A 22,383-nucleotide genomic window follows, 5' to 3' on the forward strand; every position below is an offset into this window, starting at 1 on the left:
TTAGCCTCTAGATAACCATGAGGTCTTCTCAGGCCTTTAATTCCTCCAACCCCTTCTCTCAACCCAATCCTATGTTGACACTTGTCACCATTTCATTGGTGTCAATTGTGCACATGGATCCCCAACTTTCAAACTCAACCCTTGATTAAACCATTCAATCTTGACCATCCATTGCCCTGTTTGTGCTATAAATAGAGCTCTCATTCCTCCATTTTAAACAATCATCTTTCAAATTTGAAGCATTACACTTATGCTCAAATTCTTTCAAGCTTTCTCATTTCATATATGCTCATCATTTAGCCTCTTTTAGATCAGGAATTAGACTAAATATGCATGTTTAGAGTAATTTCTTTATCATTTAGCTCAATCATAGACTAAATATAGTATGCTAGGATAGTATTTATACTAACCCTGTCATCTTATCATTTAGTTTATTGCATTTTTAGAATCATACATAGCTTAACATCCATTTCATACTAAAATCTATCAGAGCATCCCTCGTTCTTACATTTGCCATCCCTGAACCATTTTGCTCAGTAATCTGAGAGCAAAACATTGGTTTGAGGGACATTGTGAGATAGAGAACCATGGGACCCTCCTTGGGAAGCTGAGTAATATGTTATTACTCCATAGCTTGCACCAAGAAGTCCTCTGTGTGTGTGTGGACTAGTCATTTTACAATATTTTCACATATTAAGTTTTATCAGCCCACTTTTCCCACATACACTCTGAATTGGGTACTCAGCAAGAAAGCTAAAGACAAAACCCCCCATGAGTACTAGAATGGGAGAACTCCTAATATAAGTTATTTCAAAGTATTTGGCAGCAAGTTCTATATTAGGAGAGGTGAGCATCTGAGAAATTTTGATGCTAAGAGTGATGAAGGAATATTTCTAGGATATTCCACTAAAAGCAAAGCTCTCAAGTGCTACAACAATAGGACTTGGAAAATTGTTAAGAGTATCAATGTCATAGTTGACAAGTCCCCTGAGTAATCAGAGGAAACTAGTAGCAAGCAAGTGGAAGATGAACCGGGTGTAGTCTTCTAGCAACTGACTGAGAAGGAAATAAGTTGCAAACACTAGAAAGACCTCAGGGTTTCTATACCAGTAGAAGCTGTAGTAGGAGAAGAAGAAGATGAAGTGGAAGAAGAAGAGGAAAAGCAAGTGAAACCAACTAGGGTCATTCCTAGGTATGTAAAACTGCATCATGATCTGAAGCAAATCATTGGAGACAAAGATGCAGGGTTACTCACAAGGAGAAAGGTGAAAGAAAACTCTTGCACAATTTCAGAATTTGAGTCTAAGACCACTAGAGAGGCACTTACTGATGAAGATTGGATAAAGACAATGGAAGAGAAGTTGGACCAGATAGAGAAGAATGCAACATGGTCCTTGGTACCTAGACTAGAACACAAGAATGTCATAGGTACCAAATGGGTCTTCAGGAATAAGCTCAATGAAGAAGGCACAATGGTAAGAAACAAGGCAAGACTTGTATGCAAAGGATATGCTTAGGAAGAAGGAGGATGATTCAGTGTTGGTGAGTGAGAAGGAGTACCAGTTAATGATTGGTAAGCTACACTATGTGGTGCACAACAGACTGGATATTGCTCATGCAGTGGCCATAGTGGCCCATTTTCAGAAGAGTCCAAGAGAATCCGACTTGGTAGCGGTAAAGAAAGTTCTTAGGTATCTGGAGGGAACATTTGATTATGGATTGTGGTATCCATATAATGGCAACTTTGATCTCAAAGTATTTACTGATGCAAATTGGGCAGGCAATGTGGATGATCGGAAGAGAACAAGCGGTGGAGCGTTCTTCCTCGGTGGAAGACTAGTCTCGTGGATGAGTAAGAAGGAGAGTTGTATCTCCTAGTCTACAATTGAAGCAGAGTATGTGGCAAAATTTATGAACTGCACTTAGGCAATCTGAATGAAGCGTGTACTAGATGACTTCAAAGTGATTGTATCTAAACCGGTGAGTATTTTTTGTGATAATACTAGTGCAATCAATATTTCCAAAAAATTGGTGTTACATGCTAGGACCAAGCATATTGAGCTCAAGTATCATTTCTTAAGAGAAAAAGTTCAGAATAAAGAGGTTGTATTAGAACATGTTTCCAATAAGGAGCAGCTAGCAAACATATTCACTAAGCCCTTACCAAAGACTACATTTACCTATTTGAGAGGTGAATTAGGGGTTCTGCCCCTTCATGAAATACATTAAAGACATGTGCTCCACATCAGTCAGATACTGCAGTGACCAATCTTACAGGATTGATGTGTTGAAGGATGCTACTCCACATGGGGAGCAACATGGTGGAACTTGGAATCTTATGCCTCCACTTTGGCATTGTTGTCAAAGGGGGAGAAGATATATTGTTTGAGGAGAAGATGTTGAGCATGTATACACTGATCAGTCCAAGTGATGGTGATATTTTAAGTTGCACAGGTATAGTGTCAACTGTTGTCTATATTTTACGGAGCAATGATTCACTGAGTATTGCCATCAATTCCAAAGGGGGAGATTGTTGGCATATGATGAAGCAATGATAATGTGTGTTGTCATTGATGTCAATAAGTGAACCGGTATATGATGCTCAAGCAGGTAAACCGGTATGAACTAGTGTGAAGACTAGAAGCAGCTATAGTCAACCAGGATGGACTGAACTGGTGTCTGGCTTCACAGTTTGACTACCGGTTTGTAGTCTTAGTTCAGCTTGAGGGTTTTTGGTTTGGCCATCTGACTTGTGCAGTGCAACCGATGACATTCTCTGATGAGTTAGTTAAGAGATAAGGATGAGATCAAGATGCCATGTCATTTATGTGCATGTGAATAATCTCTTTGAGGATCTTGCGAGTGAAGAGCGAATACTTTAAATGTCTACCTCGGGAATGTGTGTTTCTCTTAGTAGTGTGTGAAGAACGCGTGATGGGTTACTAATTTCTAGGTGTGGTGAAGATTAGACGATGCAGAATGACTTGACATCTTTCTCAGATTGTTTTATTCTATGCAATGCATTTAACGGTCAGGATCAAACTGCTTGTAGCTAAAAACATAAACCTATAGGGTTTAGGGTTTATGCTATCGACCTAATTGTTGTCTATAAGGTTGATGATGTTTGTTATTATTTATGTTGCCAAAATTTGTGTTTATGTATGTGTGTTTAAGACTTGATACTTGCCAAACTAGAGTAAGGAGTCTGCAGAGTGTGATTGCAGAAGAGAGGAACTGAAAATGATCTCCCTTAGCAAAGTAGTACTGTTATCAGATTGGAGTTTTATCTTTTGTCTTCTAACCATTTCAACAGAAAGAAAATCCCTTGACTAGGTATCTTTAATAGGCTTGTTGTAAATCCTCTAACCAGGTGAATCAAGCTCATTGAGTTATTTAAATCCTCTACCAAGGTAACCTTTAATAGGGTTTATAGCCATCCCTTAACCAGGTGATCCCTAACAGGATCGGTTCCTAACAGAACCTTATTGTAAAGTCTTTAACCGAAGTAGGCTCCTAATAGAGTGGACTTCAAAACAGTTCAAAACAACCTTGTGGGTATTCATTCCCACCATGGTTTTTCCCATTTGGGTTTCCATGTGAAAAATATGTGTGTCATGCGCTGTGTATTTTTTAAGTGATGATTGAGTAGTTTTTGTTCAGTTGTATATGGATGCAAAGCTAATGGTTGCGATATTACTAGTGCAACTCATGCATGATCAAACTGGTAAAATAGCTATCTAGACTTAAGAATTATTGGATGCTATTTGAAGTACTTTTGTTTGACTAGTTTAGTTGTATGAAGTATTTGTGTTAACCGGTATTGCTATGGTTAAGTACAATGGTATAGACAACCGGTTATTTGTGTTCAGAGAGTGTCAAAATATTGAAGCAAGTTTTTGTGTGTACTGATTCACCCCCGCCCCCCCCCTCTCAGTAGCAATTAGGGTATTAGTTGTTCATCATTATTTATCACATATCATATCGACAACATCTTAGAAATATCTTCATTCATCAAATTCAACCATCATCTACATCATCATCTGCAAAAGTCATAGATTAAAATCACATCATATAGCTCATCAAAATCAAAATTGCTGAATCCATATCATATCATCATGCACATGTGTGACCACATGCCGATTCAAAGGAAATCAATCAGGATCAATCATCAGATAGAACAAATAAATGTCCAAAGTCCTTAGATATCACATCAAATCAATCAAATCAAAGACCCATATCGAAAGCAATATCAAGTCCCATATCAAAATCAATTAAATCAAAGACCCATATCGAAAGCAATATCAGAGTCCCATATTGAAATCAATCCACTCAAAGACCCATATCAAAAGCAATATCAAGATCCATATTGAGAAATCAAGCAACATGAAGATACATTTCACAAGCATCAAATCAGGACCCATATTGAATTAGGACCCATATCAACACTTGAACCATATCGACAATTGGGATTCATACCAACACGACCTGGGTGGATGTGTGGGACGTGTATGTGCTATGCCCACATTATTCTTTCTCATTTCTTCAAATCCTTAGTGGACATGTGGGATATGTACGCGCTATGCCCACATTACTCTTCATCATTCCTATCAAACATCATTTTCGAGAGATGAATCAATTAAACAATGCATTCAACACAATCAAAATTTAAAAAGGCAATTAATTAAAAAATGATCATCAAAATCAACAAATTTTTCAAAATATTTGATTCATATCCCGAGGGGGCACCATCAATATTGTTCATCAAATATAAGGCACAACATCATCATATCAACATCTCCACACAAACATCATATCCAGCAAAATTTTCTTTGAATCAACATGTGCACACACGTCACTTCAAAGAGGGACAAAATGTAGACATATCAAAATGACCACTTTCATAAGTGAATATTTAATATTCATTTTATTCCCATTCCTCTATTTAATTAAATTCACCTAGGCCTTTCATATCCTTTAAATTTAATAAATCACTTTATTTAATTAAATCCCCTTTCTACCCCTTTAAATTAAATTTACATTTAATTAAATTGTTCACTTCAAATAAATAAATATAATTTATTTATTTAAATCCCCCATTTGCATTTATGCAAGTTGCATCTATTTTTGTTGAAATAAAGCAATTTATTTTAATTAAAATTACCCTCCATCCACTTGCGTTCTCCTACATCTCCCACTTTCCTTTCTAAACCCCCCTTCTAGATTCTTCTAATCACTTCTAAATTAGCCTAACCCATCTACTAAATATTGTCACTTCTCAAACCCTCAAATTATTTGAAAACCATTAAAGGCTTTATGTCTTCAACAAGTCAACCTTGAAAGTCTTCCAAACCATTAATGGTTAACTCAACCCTCTTGCATGATTAGAGACTTTCTCTCTAACTCAAGCCACATCTAACCCAGGGGTCTCATCAAGCATTCATTGCTTTGACCATGGTTATCCCTTTAACCCTTGCACAAGAGTTTACCCCTTGGGTAAAAGATTTGTCCAAAGGATAACCTTAACCTAACCTTAACCCTTACCTCCTAAGGTAACCATGAGGTCTTATCAAGCATTTAATGCTTCTTAGATCTCCTCTCAAGTAGTCTCTTGTTGACAATTGTCACCATTTCATTGGTGAGAATTGTAAACATGGATTGATAGTGTAGTCACATAAATCTGTCCATTTTAATTAAATGAATATTTCGTATTTATTTGATTAAAAATCCACTAGCCATCAATTAATTAAATTAATATTTAAATTAATTTATCCCCAAACATTCTTCTATTAATTAAATAAATTATTCAATTTATTTTAATTAATTCATTAAACCAAATACAAATCAATTAAATAAATAAAATCAATTTATTTAATTAAAATCCCCCTTTTCCTCTTTTAAATAAATTAACATTTATTTAAATCATTTTAAAACCCCCCCCACTTGCATTTTCCTACAAATGCAACTTGCACACATTTATTGAAATAAATGAATTTTTATTTTAATAAAATCCTATTTTCCCTCACCCACCAAATCCACTTGCAAAATCTAATCCCCTTCTAGATTCTTCTAACCCCTTCCTGATTAGCCTAATCCATCCCCTAATTATTGTCACATTCCTAAGCAAAATGGAGTCACTTCTCAAAGACTCCAAAGTCTTTGAAAAGCATTTAATGCTTTGTGTGTTCAACAAATTAACCTCCAAAGTCTTCCAAGACCACTAATGGCTCTTACATGACCATTTATGGCTCTTACATAACCATTTATGGTTATTTCAATCTTGTCTCCCCAAACATTTATTGTTTGACCATATTCATCCATTTCACATTTGCACAAGAGTTTATCCATTTGATAAAAGCTTTATTCTTTGAATAAAGAGTTTATTCATTCAACCAACCTTGACTCAAAATCCCAAGGTCATATCAGGCATTTAATGCTTATTCCCTCTCCTCTCAACCTATCTCACATTGACACTTGTCATCCTGGGATTGGGTTGAAAGCCCTCACATGGATTTGAAATCATTCAATCCTGACCCTTGTTGAGATTACTCAATCTCAACCATCCATTGCTCCATTTTTCCTATAAATAGAGCCCATTCCTTCATAATCCAGATCCTGAAAACTTGTATGCATTTAGACTATAGACATTTTAGAGAGCATTTTTAGCATAAACAATCTAAATCTTGTCTTTTTGGTAAAATACTTCATTTTAGCATTAAAATAGCTTTTTATTTCACATTTAGAGCTATTCTATAAATCTCAATCCTCCATAAGCATCCATAGTGCAAAAAGCTGCTGAGAGCTACACTATTTTGGAACTTGGAGAGGAGAGGAACAAGGGAGAAGAAGCTAGGAGTATGTTAGGAGGTATTTGGAGATGCCTCATCATGTTTGCTTTGATAGTTAAATATGCTTGCATGCTTTTAGTCTCTCTTTTGGTATGCCTTTTTAGATTAGTTTTTGATTGACTAACGCTAACTTTTTGTGTGTTTTGTGTTGATTGATCTTGGACTAATCTTGTGCCATTTAGGAGGGCATCAGATAGCTTTCAATCTTGGCCCTTGTTAAGATTATCCAATCTTGACACTTGATTGCCCTATTTTTCCTATAAATAGAGCCCTCATTCCTCTATTTTCAAATCCAAGTGTTTAGCATCACATTTATAGGCATTTTACTAAGCATATCTAGTCATTTTATCAAGTATTTAGTCTCTCTTTGAATAGAAATAATCTAATAAACATTTTAGAAGAATTTTAATTATCATAAATAATCATATTAAGCTAGTGTATCATGTTAGGATATTTCTTTTACTTATCCTTTCATCTCATCATCATATATATGCTAGTTTAATTCATGTTTGTTAATATCATGCACATTTAGGATTGCATTCATGTTAGATTGATCAAACATCCCTCATTCTCATGATTGTCATCCCTAAGTAACTTTGCTTAGTGATATGAGAGCAAAGGCATTGACTTGAGGGGTCTTGTGAGATAAAGAATAATGGAGCATCCCTTGGGAAGTTGAGTTATTCCATATAACTCCATAACTTGGAGCAAGAGTCCCATTGGTGTGTGGACTAGTCCTGGATTTGTATTTTCCATTTCATCGCACCACTTTTCCTGCACACACCAACAACCTTCTCGAATCAACTAAGGATAAAAAGAAGAAAAGACTTGGTACTTACCAAGAAAGAATTGCATAGCACAACCCCGTAGTGTAAAAGGGAAAAAGAAGAAAGATGATCAAGAAGCTTTTGTGTCAACTGGTACTAGAGTAACACGAAGTGTCCAAACCAAGAAGGAACTGGTACCCAAGTTGTACACAAAGAAGCAAACTGCCACTAGAAAGAGAGGTAGACATGTCATCCTACAAGAATAATATGAGGAAACTAAATCTAAGGAAGAAAAGAAGAAACTAAAGGGAACTGGTAAGAAACCTAAACTAGTAAAGGAAATCCCTAAACAAAATATTTATATTTCTATTGATGTTGCATCTTACAAGCCAGTGAGTCATTTTGAGAGGACTCTAAAAACATTAAAAAGAAAGCAATTTAATTACGTAAAGGAGTATTCTGATTCTTTTGATGAGGCTCAGAAACAAGAAGCGACACAAGAGGTAATCAATTACCTATGTCAATATAATCGGTTACCACATGAAATTCAAAAGTTAAGTTTTGATTCTTTGAATTTAATTTTTGAAAATAAATGGAAGATGATCATTGATCATGATCAAGAGATTGTAGATATAATTTTTGCTCAATACTTTCTTGAATTGTCTCATGAAGAATGATTAGAAATGCTTGCTAAATAGAAAGGACAATTTCATGCAAGAACAAGGAGATTGAGACTATTGGAAGGAAAAATACAAGAGGTTGAAGATGATACTCATTGGGATGCTAAAGATAGTCAGGAAATGAATGATCAGTCAAAGAACTATCACAATAAGCTTGATCAGACTGGAACCAGAGCTCCACCGAAAATGGACATTGAAGAAATAGTTGTGCCAAATGAAGTCTACACTGATAAGGATAAGGGTGAAACTATTTCACCACCTTTCATATTCTTTGTGGATGAAACCGAATATGTTCAAGATACTGTTGATATAATCGGTACCTATAATGAACCTATTTAAGAAAAAGAATAGGAACCAGATATGGTTAAGGAATAGAAAGAAGAAGATGCACCGGCTACTGAATAAAGTGAGGATATGGAACCACCACCACTAGAGGAACATAATGTTGAAAGTCAACTAGCACTAGTCATTACACCAACATAGGAGGAACAAACAAAGATAGGGAAAGAAGAACTAGAGAAGAAGACAAAAGAGAAAAAGGATGAAGAGAGAAAATAGAGAAGAAGAAGAAAACAATAGTTGAGGACGATGATGATGACTCAATAAGAATAAAAGGTCCTATAGATATGGACAATTTGAGTGACTCATAATTAATAGAGATTGCTACTTCTATGCAATCTCGTGCATAAAAGAAGAGGTTGGAAGAGCATAAACATGAAGCAGAGAGCATTCAAACTGTTGTTGAAATTTCATCAAGTCTCCCACCAAAGACTGATATAGGTAATTTATCCACCCTTGTTGCTAAGCTTGGACAGTTAGTTGTTGATGCCAACAAACAACTAAAATAATTTCAAGAGGCAACTAATGCCTTAGCAAAGAAAGATTATAAGAAGAAAAGAGGAGAAAAATTGATTTTAGAAATTGACAAAGGCAAGATTGCTTTAATAGTAAACAAAGATCTTTTGATAACCGGAATAAAAACTAACGGTAAGATTTTGGCCACTATATCTAAAGTATCATTATTTTGTTTTGACTTAAAGAAAAAGAGAGAAGATACAAAGATGGAACTAGACAGGATAAGTGATGCATACATATCAGTATCGGATTCTGATTTGAATTTTGGTAAATTTGTTGATGCCTTGCAACACATATTAGAATTTTATGATTTTGAATAGGTGAAGTGGATAAGATCCTTGAAGGAGCTGAAGAATCAGATAATTCTTAAAGTTGAAATCTTACGGAGAGCATACAAGGATTCTGAAGCAATCTTTACTACATCGGAGATGACCATTGTTGATGCTATGGAAGAATTTGCTGCACAAATTTTGACACATGTTGAAATCACTGAGACAGTGTTAGAAACATGGGACAATGACCTTAAACATTTAAAGTTTCATCTCAGTGATACTTTCTTGAGAATTGCATTGTAAATACTTACAAACTCTTAGATCTATATATATATGCAGTTTTTGATGATAACAAATTTTGATGTAATGTATGTATTTTACTTTTTTTTTTGGCATTGTTGCCAAAGGGGGAGTAGAATTAGTTTAGAGTCAATTTTTTGTTTGTACTGTTAAGGGTGATTAATGATCATTTTTGTAATGGCATGCAAATTCTAAGGGGCGGTGTAGATCATGGAGTAAATTTTTGTATGCACGCTTAGTTGTCAAAAAAATAATTCTAAGTGTTGCCATCAATTCCAAAGGGGGAGAATGTTGGTATGAAGATGGTTTTTGTATTTTATGACTTATGTGTTGTCATTGATGGAACATTTGTTTTGATTGTCATATATAAATTGGTATACTATTGAGTCATTGTATTGACAACGGGTATCATATGTATGAAGAAGTCTAACCAATATGAATATGTCTAAATCAGTATATGTAGACAACCGGTATATGTAGTTAAGACAATTTGTTTTGATCAGTTATGGAGTTTCCAGTTTTGAGATGCAGTAGATAAAGTCAAAGAGGAGCATGGAGACAATCATCCAGTTTATCAAGTGAATCGGTATGTCAGTATTGAAGCAGTCAACACTTAACCGGTATCTATGTTCTAATTGGTTTCCCAGTTTGTATGATGAGTTATCAATGATTGTCATATATTACCATTGACCAACACTATGGCAGTAATTTATTTCATGTTAATGAGTATTGTCTAGATTAACTAAACCTAGGAAATTGTGTCAAGGATCAAGGGCCGATATGAAATTTAATATCTATAAGAAGACATTGTGATGAGATATTTGATATAGATGATACAAGTTATAATATGAGTCAGAGTTGATGCAATTTTTTGAAGGAGTTGCAGAGTATGTCAGTGATGCAGTAATGTGTGTGCACAAAAGGATCTAAAAAAGCAAAAAGTTATATTCTTAGATCATTCCCATTGTTTTTCCCTAACAACTACAATAATAAAATCCCTTAACTGAGTAAGCTCTAACAAGCCTCATTGTATAAATCCTCTAACAAGGTGATTCATTAACTTGGATCTAAATCCTCCTCTGAGGTTACCTTTAACCTGGTATAGCTCCTAACAGGGCTTGAGATCTCTAATAGGATATACTCCTAACAAAGCATTTGTAGGCCTTAAGTGGTTAGTTATCTATTTCTATAGATAGTTAACTTGTGCATTCAATCTCACCATGGTTGTTCCTAGTTGGGTTTCTCATGTATAAATATGTGTGTTATGGTGAATTTTTTGAATGTGGTGAATGCTTTTATAAAACTTTGGATTATATTCAAAGTCATTGGTAAACTAGTTAAATGTTTTTACCAGTCTAAAATTAAAGTGTTATTGTTTTTTCTATCATTGATTCAACCCCCCCCCCCCCCCTCCATATTCTTTGGAACATAAACCTACAACTAACTTGCAATGATGCAGCAATTTTTTTTTTTGTTTCTTGGTTCTCAACTGACTACAACTTATTAAACAAAGAACTAATTACATTCACAACTCATTTCTACCAATGATGATCACAAAATTTTTATATGATTCCCCTTCTTTAAATTAATTTGAAAGATGAAGCGTATCATGCAATAATACTAAATGAAATGAATTATAGACACAATATACAACCTAATCTAGTAAAAAGATACTTGCCAAATTATTATATTGATTCATAGAAAAACAAACGATTATAAAGACAAATCATAGTGAAAACTCAAGATAATACAATGACAATGTCAAGAGAAATGGATAGGAACAACAATATCCTTCATTGAATTTTTAGAAGAATTTGCACAAAATGCATAAATTAAATGAGAAAACTCAAAAGGTTTGAGTTATAATAAAAATATTTATGTTGTATACACAAAAAAGAAAGAAATAACTCAACTTCAAATTGATGAAGTTTCCTTTATATTTCAAGAATAACTTTGATATGTCATTAGGATCAAAAAATTCTAACCAACTAGGGTTAGGTTTAGAGAGATATTAAGATTGTGAATTAGATGGAAGATCCAATGTTGCATGCTAGAGAAGATCCCTAGAAAAAAATCATTCTGGCAATCAAAGAGGGCATAAAATCCCTAAAGTTTAGGTGGCACTACAACTGGGATGACATCAATATATACTCCACCAAGAAAGAATGTCAACTATGTGTAATAAATGGAAATAGACAACCTTAGGGAATGTCTACACTAACTGAAAAATGAGTAATGAAAATCATCTCATAGAACTTGGAAGTGGTTGGAGTACAATCCTATTAGATACAAGTTACCAACTAAGTCAGAAACTAAGTTTTGACCGTTACGTTAGTAACCACCTTGGGGACCCATTTGAATTTCAATGATCACTCCCAAGTTTGAATTCTAGCCATTGGATCTTCCCTTTGCACATGAATGAATAAAATTGATTTGGCCCAAAAGCTCTCAAAAAGTACCCCAATCGGTCAAATAAAAAACCACCCTTGATCTCATCTATTAGTGAAAATGGATGATTGATATTATGTGTGAAATTTTATTGGCCCTACCATCTGATTGAGCCCATAAATCACAAGCTCGACTAGACATATGACAAGATCTCGTACGATCATAGGGTATCCCAAAATGGTTGCATAGAAGATGCAAAGATGAAACTCAACATCCATTCAATCATCAAAAGTCAATCGTAACATTGCAGGTAAAAATAAAAACTTACCACTAAGTGATGCAAACCCTACAACCAACAACTAGCAGTAACCCTTAGCTATAATCACAACATTGCAGGGGAAAATTGGAGTGGCTGCCAACAATTGTGAACTCTGCAGCCAATGTTAGATGGTAATAATAGCTAATGGCCAATCACAACATCGCAAGGTCAAGTGACAATTAACCTTGACCGCCGCAAACAATGCAATCCAAAATTTTCTAGTAGTGGGTAAGACAAAGCCAATTTCAAGATGAATAAAGGACACTTTAATTGATGAGTTTAAATAATATGATTGTTTGAGTCAGTTAATAATAAAACAGAAAAATGTTTGAAAAATGACTAAGGCAAAAATTCCTTAAGGGTTTAGGGTTTAGGTCTTGGGGAGGTAAGGATGGTTTAGCCATTAGGTTATCAAATATCGTTATCTACATGGCTTAGGTTGACATAAAAATTGTCAACGATGACACATCTAGACCTTTGTATCACCTCAAACTTATATCATATTTGCACCATTCTTCTTACATTTATACACACACCATCTAGACACTCTCAAACACTTCATATTCACATACATAATAACACAATTTATCTCTCCTTTATATACCAACTAGATCAACAATATCTTCTGCATGGTCGACTTAAAGATGTATCATTTATACACATAATCAACCCTAAACATTACATATAGAATGCAAAAGAGACATGTGAATATTTACACTATATTGACAAACCTTCCAATTATGTAAAACAAGATACTACACACAACTAATCACACCAAAAAATACATAAGTCAAATCATATCAATCTATTTTACCCAAAAAATAAAGTATACAGATTACCACATAAGATGCATAATTTGCGAGGAGCATAATCTAATGATCGACAACATCCTTATAGAACTAGAAATATGAGGAATGTAGTGCATTCCTCTACGACATCCTAAAATTTCATAAACTCTAATCATAGACATAAATAGTGCTCACAACAAAATATTTGTCCATCGGAAAGTTGACATACAAGAAAATCGGTCTCCCATAACTATTATACTCCAATCCACATGTCCATCTTATACATATCTGATATAACCATACATTACCCGACAAAGTTACTATTCACTAGAATATTCACAAGAGATCTTCACATGGTATTTGAACCAAGTAAAAAGACATAAAACCTATAGAAACACAATATTTCATCTATATTTGTCATCTAGAATACCTATGGTTAGTTTACTTACAAAAATAGCATATCCACATATTCTTGAAAGAAATTCATCATACTGCACATATTTTGCATATAACTCTGCATCATATTACTTATAGGTAAACATCCAAACCAACATATTGACACAAGCAATATTAAAAATACAACCAAAATATTGAAAAATCATACAATATCTATAACTTTCAAACTAAAGTTCTGATTGATAAGGTTATTGAAAAATATCTATAACTTTCAAACAATATCATATTTTTAAAATCTGAAACATGCATCACATTCTATGCTTCATATACTATAGGATAAAATAAAAATAAATTTCATAAAGTTTTGACCAAGTTATGGTGGTCAGACATTTGAGTTTTTTATATTTTTAAAAAGTTGTTGTAAAAAAATCATAATTAAATATTTATTTCAAAAATAAAAATACAAAAAAATATGTCACATCAGGACATGATCCTTCTACTTAAATGTCTGAAATATTATTAAAAAATATTATTATTTGATTGTCATTAGGATGGTCAGACAGACACCAGCTTCTTATCTTTTTCCTAAAATTTTAGTTCTATTACATTCAAATTTTAATTTTTTGTCAAATAGATTTTTTTTTTCAAGAAAACAACTAGTAGATCAGAAACTACATTCAATTTTCTACAAATTTTATTCTTACATATTTTTGAAATAATGTTGGCAACTTATTCAAAATTTTACATCAAGTTGCTAAACTTTGTTTTCTGATTTTCATTGCCACTTAAGGGCCTGTTTAGTCCACCATGATCCTGCACATACCCACCAATAGTCAGAACACCAATCAAACTTGGCATAAATACCAATAGAAAAACTAATTAACATAACATGTTGTCATCTCATATATATTTGAGCTAGCATCTCAAACAACTCTTCTCTATAATACTTCTAGTTGACATCCACAAATAGGGATCACCAAGAACAACCAATAAGTTTGACATCAATGACAAATTAAGATTCATGTGTAACAAAATGAAGAGATTTCAATAGGAGATTTGTGTAGTATGTTCCTTCTTGTTGGTGGCACAAGAATTCTCATCAATGACATCAAGGGAGAATGTTGGAAACTTAGAGAATGTTTGGGAATATGCTAGTGATCCACTATGTTGTCATTGATTTCAAAATTTTATTATTGTCTATCATAGTTAGTTGTATGTGTTCAAAAAAGAAGTTGTAGATTTTCAGTAGTGTACATCGGTAGGAAACTTGGAGTAGTTGGTAATATATGTTTTTATTGATGCTAATCTAATGTTTGACAATTTGTGTTGCCTCATATTAATGTTGTTGATGTGCTTATATCAATGTTGTATTGTCATTATCATTAGTATATAGAAGTAAAAAAGGTTGTAGTAGATGTTTAGATGAAGTGTATTATCTAGAATTGTCTGATTAAATGTTGGTGTCTTGTCAGATGTTTTCTTATCCGTATAAAAGTAATTCTAAAATGATGTTATAAAGAAGTGGTGGTAGTAGTAGTTGTTGTTATCCAATGATGTGTAGAGGTAAAGGTTGAGTGAAGAGACTAATGATCACTCATATGGATGAAAAATATTGTATAGCATTATGTAGTCAAATTTTGTGCATACATGTGGTATTTCTAGAAGGTTAGTATAGCAAAAGTTTCAATATGTAGGAAACAATAATTAATGTCTTAATGGAAGAATATTTTACATTCCTTGAAAATTTGAAGAGTATGGTGTATGGATTTGGATACAATGTTAATTCTTTATGAGTGGTGTCCTATCAAATGTATAGGGTTCGTGATTCCTCAGATGATGAGATTAGTTGTTGTTTCTTTATGACAGTAAAAGTGTCTATCAAACTGATCCAAAATATGCTTGGTAGCTTTAAAATATATAAAAGTGTTGTGGTTTTAAAGACATTTTTTTTTGGTATATACAATATTTTAGTTCAATTCGTTGGTGTTGGTACTTTTTTGCAAGTGAGTTGTGTTGGTCTATAGTTGGTATGTTCTGTGAGAGTTGAGAAATACAACACCAGAATAGCCCAAATGATCTTTGCAAGCTAAAATAAACCTGTTACAAGGAGAAGCAAGGAAGCAATAGAGAAACAATGCATACATAGAAAAATGCTCAAAAAGATGAGAGCTCAATATTCAAAAAAATGTGTAATGTGATTAATGATACAAAGAAAAGAATTAACCTCTAATAGGTCAAGAAACACTAAAAGCAAAAACCCTAGGCTTGCACATAATAATTAATAAAAGAATTAATTATTATGCACCCAATGTTAGCTTAAGTGTAAAAGAGATAAAGAGAACTTAATTAATTAAACAAATGTCATTTAATTAATCAAGTAAAGACCCAATTACTCTAACAGCCCCCCTTAAGCAAGACTTAGGGAGAAGATAAAACCTAGAACAACTACTAAAAGCAAGAAAGATGGGTCCCAACAACAAGGCCTGATCAGGTACCCAAATACAACCAAATCTCTATGAACCGGAGAAATATAGAAAACCACGTGGGAAAAAACTCCTCCAAATAGAGATGGAAAAACAAGAAGAACACCACTGAAGCAGAAAATAGCTGCAAACACTGTCAAAGAGTAACTGTTGATCTGAAAAACCTCCACTGAAATAGAACATGACCAGGTAGAGAAGACTGTAATCTACATGAGTTCCCTCAAATGACACTAGTCGAATCAGATGACAAATAAAGGCAAACTACTGAACTCGAAGAAACAGATGGCATGAGAAACCAAAGCCTGAAGAGCTAATCAATTGAACCAAGGAAGCATTAGAACAACAAAACAAACCTCTCCATAATGTTGAAAAGGGAGAGGGACAGGTACACTAAAAAGAATGGCCAACAAGAACTGCATGATGAAGAACCACGAACATCGAAGGTGTTGAGAAAGTACATAGTGTTGTGGAAGGAACACTCACTTGACACACATCATGATGAAAATGTCATGGAAGGAACACTCACTGGACAAAGGTAGATGGCAAACAAAAGGAAAACATCAACCCCTCCATGGCACTTTACAAGTAGTTCATGTACAATAAGGCACAAGATGTGCAAGATCCCAAGTAAACAATGCATGATGTCACTTTATCTTAGTGTGTGTACATAACAAAAATGCTACAATGATAAGAAGACTGGAAACAGAAAGAACAGGAAAAACCGAGATATCCTACTCAAAGAAAGAGATCCCAGGACCTAAAACATCCAAGATATTTACCAGAGTGCTAAAAAGAAAAAAACTGAATAAAATATTCTTCGAGCAAAATCTGGAAAGAAAACTCATATGAATGGAAAGTGCACAGAACAAGCTTTCCAACAATATAATTTTTTCAAAAAATGGAGTTCAGATGCTCATTCTATGGCCCTGGAAGTGCAGAAAAGAGACCCCACTTTGAATGGAAAAAGTACAATCAAATATAAAAATTTCAAAAAAAATCCAATGCCACGAGGTCCGGCTCGAAACCATCTTTCTGACGCCTATTCGTTTTCAAAAAAATGACTCTTTTTTCTCAAGTTATGAGGAAAAAACCAACCCCCTTTCAAAACCAAAGGGAGGGGTTGTCTGGTGTCAGGGTCGGACGGAGGTGGCCCATGGGTGGTGCTCCGATGGTGGAGGGGTAGGGCTGCATCAATAGGCGAGAGGTGTAGGGGTAGAGACCAGCAGGGGTCGGTGGTAGCCGGGAAGCGCAAGGGGCAGTTGGGCAGTGCAAAGGCAACAATGGTCAGGAAGCGCAACTGGGCGATGGTTTCTGGTAGGTACGGGTGGGGAAGGTCGGTGGATGGGAGGAGGCCAGTGGTGGGGGTCGGGGAATGGCAGGGACTGTGGACTAGAGGGGGGTGGAGGGGGGTGGTGGGGGCTGAAAGGTAGGGCTTGTGCTGATAGGGTCGGCAGCCGGACTATCAAGCCGACGGGGACCCAAAACAAACCCCCCCAAAAAAGTTTTTTTTTTAAAACAAACTTTGTCCAAAATATTTTTATTTTTTTTGTTTTTTTTTAGCAAAAAAATCAAATTTCGCTCTACATGCCATGAAAAAGGCAAAGTTCTTGAAAAAAAAATTCTCGAACTGCTTGCTAGGGCCATACGACCTGGTACAGAAGAAAAATATACCCCCAAAGGGTCAGGTGTCAAAAGTGGTAAAGTTTTATATGACCATAGGGGTATTTGGGCCTTCTGAGCATGATTGTGAGGTCTGTATAGGCCCAAAGTGCTCAAAAAAAAAAAGAAGCCTATCCCTAGATGCACAAAAAAAAATCTGAAAAACCCCATATCTGCTTCCAATGCAAAATACTCAAAACAGGAACAGGTAGCTACAGATTTGAAGCTATGATACCATGTGGGAGTTGAGAAATACAACACCACAGGAGCCCAAATTATCTCTACAAGCTGAAATAAACCTGTTACAAGGAGAGGCAAGGAAGCAACAAAGAAACAACAAATACACAAAAAAATGCTCAAAAAGATGAGAGCTCAATATTCACAAAAATGTGTAATGTGATTAATTTTACAAAGAAAAGAATTAAGCTCTAATAGGTCAAGAAACCCTAAAAGGGAAAACTCTAGGCTTGCACATAATAATTAATTATGCACCTAATGTTAGCTTAAATGTAAAAGAGATAAAGGCAACTTAATTAATTAAACAAATGTCATTTAATTAATCAAGTAAAGACCCGATTACTCTAACATGTTCAGTTGTGATAAGTTTTCAACATTCCTAGTTGGGTATTATTATTTGGATCATGCTTTTTGGTTTGGATATGGATTGGAGGTTGAGTTAAAATATTGTTATGGAATGGGTCTCAACATAGTGTGTGGAGATCCGTGTTAAGTAATTTACATTAGAAGATGTTTTTGCTAACTGATTATTTATCTATATGTTATGTTTTCTGCCAACTTTTGAGGATGTGTTAGCATCTGTGGTTCTTTGGTTTCAACCTAGAAGGATGTGTTGTTATGGATTTGGGTTCCCTCTATCTCTTGGATTATATTTTGTTGAGTGTTTTTGTGGTCCAAGTGACCTATTTTATATAATATTATTGTAAAGCGGAAAATCGCGGTCGAACCCTAGTTGTTCTCCCCTCTTCCGACTCCGAGGAGAGAGAAGGGAGGTTCGCTAGGATTCGATGGGTTTTCACTTAGGGGGAAGACTTTACATTCAAAAGAGGGGTTGAAACTCATAAGATTCAATCCCACACAATGTAAGATTGGATGCTAAATGAATTTCAAGGGTTAGGAAAGCAAGGCTACCCTCTTTTGTAAAGAATGTGCATAGAAGAATTAAGCTAAGCATGCATAGAAAGTCATAAAGATTCGCTTATAAACTGAGTTTAGGTTATAGGATGAAGCTGCGGACCTGGAATTAGCAGTAAAATGTCGATACGGCGCTGTCCTGCAAATTTGAGCAAAAGTTGTCGGGACGATGGCGCCCGGCGCCATGGTCCTCCGAAAAATCCGTCAAACGAAGGGGGATCGGTTCGTCTCTGCACAAGGATTCCAGATCTTCAATCTCAGCCGCGTACCTGCAACCTACACACAGAAAAGCGAAGACGATTGGGGGGTTAGGGATTAGGGGTTTGCCTTTAGGTCAAACCCCGGTTTTGGAATTAACCAAGAAATGAGCAAGAGCTGTAAATGTAAATGACTGTAATGTAAACAAGTACTAATACCTTGTTCTAAGGATGTTGGTATCCTTATGTGCAAAGGTTTAGATGTTGTATGTTGTAGTATGTAGCATGTAATAAGTGATCTCCTCTTCAATGGTTGAATCCTTGTCTTGAATGCAACACTTAGCCTTGAATGGAGACTTGAAATGATTGATTGCTTGAATGCTTGAGTATAGTTTCCACGCTTTGTACATATATCCTCCTCATGCCAAATGAGAGAGAAAAATGTAGTTTATATACTTGTCAATTAGGGCTGATAGACTGATTTTCCCGACCTTAGGCCGACCAGGGAAGTATATTTCCAAATTGCAATCAAAAAGACCCGATATCACTTAGGAGACCGGGCCCAAAATAGGACCCAGGGACCAGGGCGCTGGGCGCCCTGGTCCTTAGGGACCAGGGCGCTGGGCGCTCTGGTCCCACCTCCGGGACAGCGGGGTGCAAGGAGGTTCAGGCCAAGGTGCTTGAAAAATGCAGTTTTTGGTGTCGTGAGCAAGTTTTGGGGTCTCCATTCAGGTTGCGTGTTGCGTCGCCATCGTGAAGACCGAAATGCAGTTGAAATTGCAAGTGTCACAATTTTAGGAAGCTACATTTAGCCCCCACTTTAGCGGGAGTATGTATGCTCATACTTCCGGTAAAGTACAAGGAATCATTGAAAGACTTTCACCACGTCAAGGAGGCAAGACACACCAAGCCCCCAGTGGACTAAGGATCTTACGACTTCGATTGACAAAGTAAAAGGGAAGATCACGAGGGAGAACCATGACTGTCAGTAGTAAGGTTCCCTCACTATGAGTCATGTAAGAGAAATACCGAAAATTTTCAAGGCAAAGCTAAGTTCTCCAAGAAATTTTCAAGTATCGTGAAGGGATAGTCAGGGTGTATGCCCCCCTACGTTAAAGCGATCGCACGTGCCTCAACGGGGGTGATTGTTTTAACGTAGTGATACACATAAGAAATGAGAAAGGAAAGGAGCACGTTATCGCAAGGATTTAGCCCCCAAGTGTGAGATAAACCCAAGGATAATAGACACAAAACACAAAGCACGAGGTGACTTCGCTTTCCTCGGGGTCAGTATGCTGTATGATAAGTCATGTATATATCATATGTATGTATGCATAATTGTTCTTCATTCCCCAATCAAGGAAGGTCACCTAGAAGAAGGGAACACATGTGTCTTTTGAGTCAACATGAGAGAGACCAAAGAGATCTCAATGCTTTGCATCGTCCTCAAGTAGACAACACTAAGGATGACAAATAGAAGAATGAGAATAACATATAGAAGAAGTAACGAAAGAGAGGAGGAAAGAATCTGCTATGCTAATGTAACTAGTCTAGCACGTCATCTACCCCCCGATCTTGCTGATCAATGTTTCAGGAAGGCAGGGAACACGCTAGAGGAGGAACATCCAACACAGCAGATGGAGCTATCACAAGATCCAAACAAGGGCTATGTTCATGTTCCGAGCCACATTGTTCTTGTCTAGGAGCTAGGATAAGTGCTTTAGAAAATTCATTAGATAAATGGTTATCAACATCAACAAGTTAATATTCACTATCAGAAGCAAGAGGAGTAACATTTTCATCTATATCATCATCAAGATTTATAAAAATAGGATCTTTAACTCGCACAGGATCAAGACCATCATGCATCTTATGTTTAGGAGATTTAGGCTCAATATCCGGCTGAGGAGAAAATGGAATAATGCTTGTTGAAGGTGTTTTTGGAGATTGTAAATTTTGAGGAATGGCTGCTTGAGCCCTAAGACGACGCTTTCGTCGGCGTTCGCGTGCAGAATGATTACGTCTAGTCTTAGTAGGAAGTGGAGAAGATTGAGGAGGAGGAATGTTCTCATCCTTAGCACTTGGGTGTTTAGGTTGTGGTCTCTTAGGCTGGATAATAGGAGAAGAAGAAGGTCTCTTTTCTCTATAAAAGGTAGGAGGAGGAACTGCTCCATATAAAGGAGGAATTTTTGGTTTAGGGAGAAGACCAAGTCCATCATGACAAGGAGGTATAGGTCTACTCTTAGAAGGTTTATTAGGCATAGACATAGTCACATCCATGGGGACGGGTTGGGAATCTTCTTGAGGAAAGACATTAGTTTTATCTTTCAAAGGAAGAATTTCCTTCTCAAGAATGATAGGAATGTCAAGTTTAGGTGTTCTAGGTTCACTTAAAGATAGGATCATATCTGTTTTCCACTTTTGATAAGATTTGAAAACATGATCACTTCGCGGGGGAAGAGATTGGAATTGTTTAGGCCAAAAGTAATCAATAGGAACACTAGAGGTTCTTTCAGCTGGTTTACAGAGACTATGATTGACAGTAACAACTTCACCATTATGGGGAAATTTCAAACACTTATGTATAGGAGAAGCAATAGCCTTCATGGAAGATAGCCAAGGATAGCCAAGCTTCACACGAAAATGTTCGGAAGAAGGAATAATAGAAAAGTTCACATCAAGAGATTTATTATGGACCTCAATAGGCAATGTAATAGAACCAATTGCAGGAGAAGAAAATGCATCAAATAGTTTCACAATCACATCTGTTTTGTCATAGATCACTTGATTCAATTGCAAAGTAAAAAGAAATTCTTCAGTAATAACATTAATCATGCACGAAGGATCAATAAGCACTCCACGGCAAGGTGTATTTTTGACTTTTGCAACTATGTATAAAGGACCATCAGGTGCTCTAATGGTTTCACTAGAATCAAATGTGATGGAAGGTTCTTTAGGGATTTCTTGCTGCTCGACAAAGTTAATCACATTCAGAGTCATAGACACAAGACCATCAGATGAAAGAGAGGAATCATTAGCCTCAATTGCATTAGAGGTATGAGAAGTATGAGAAGGTAATGGATCAGTGAAAATCTGAAGATTTTGGTTAGGAGGAGCTACTGATGTGTTGCCTTTATCATTCACTCCAGAAACAGAAATAGTATTATTATCAATCAAATCCTGAATTTTACCCTTTAAAGAAAAACATTTTTCAGTATCATGACCAGGCTGACGATGAAAATGACAAAAAGCTTTGTGATCAAAATAAGGTGAAGTAATCTT

At 35.6% G+C, this 22,383-nt stretch overlaps 1 protein-coding gene across 1 annotated transcript in view; it reads left to right on the top strand.

Moving 5' to 3' along the window:
- Window positions 1-22,383, top strand: part of LOC131876221 (probable LRR receptor-like serine/threonine-protein kinase At3g47570) — a 73,207-nt gene that overhangs the window by 38,885 nt on the left and 11,939 nt on the right. The window contains exons 2-3 of the mRNA XM_059221092.1: window positions 8,006-8,115; window positions 8,311-8,608. Of these exons, the coding sequence (XP_059077075.1) occupies window positions 8,006-8,115; window positions 8,311-8,608 (408 nt within the window). The remainder of the gene's footprint in view (window positions 1-8,005; window positions 8,116-8,310; window positions 8,609-22,383) is intronic.

The sequence above is a fragment of the Cryptomeria japonica genome, chromosome 5 (assembly GCF_030272615.1).
Source record: "Cryptomeria japonica chromosome 5, Sugi_1.0, whole genome shotgun sequence".
Taxonomy (NCBI): Eukaryota; Viridiplantae; Streptophyta; class Pinopsida; order Cupressales; family Cupressaceae; genus Cryptomeria; species Cryptomeria japonica.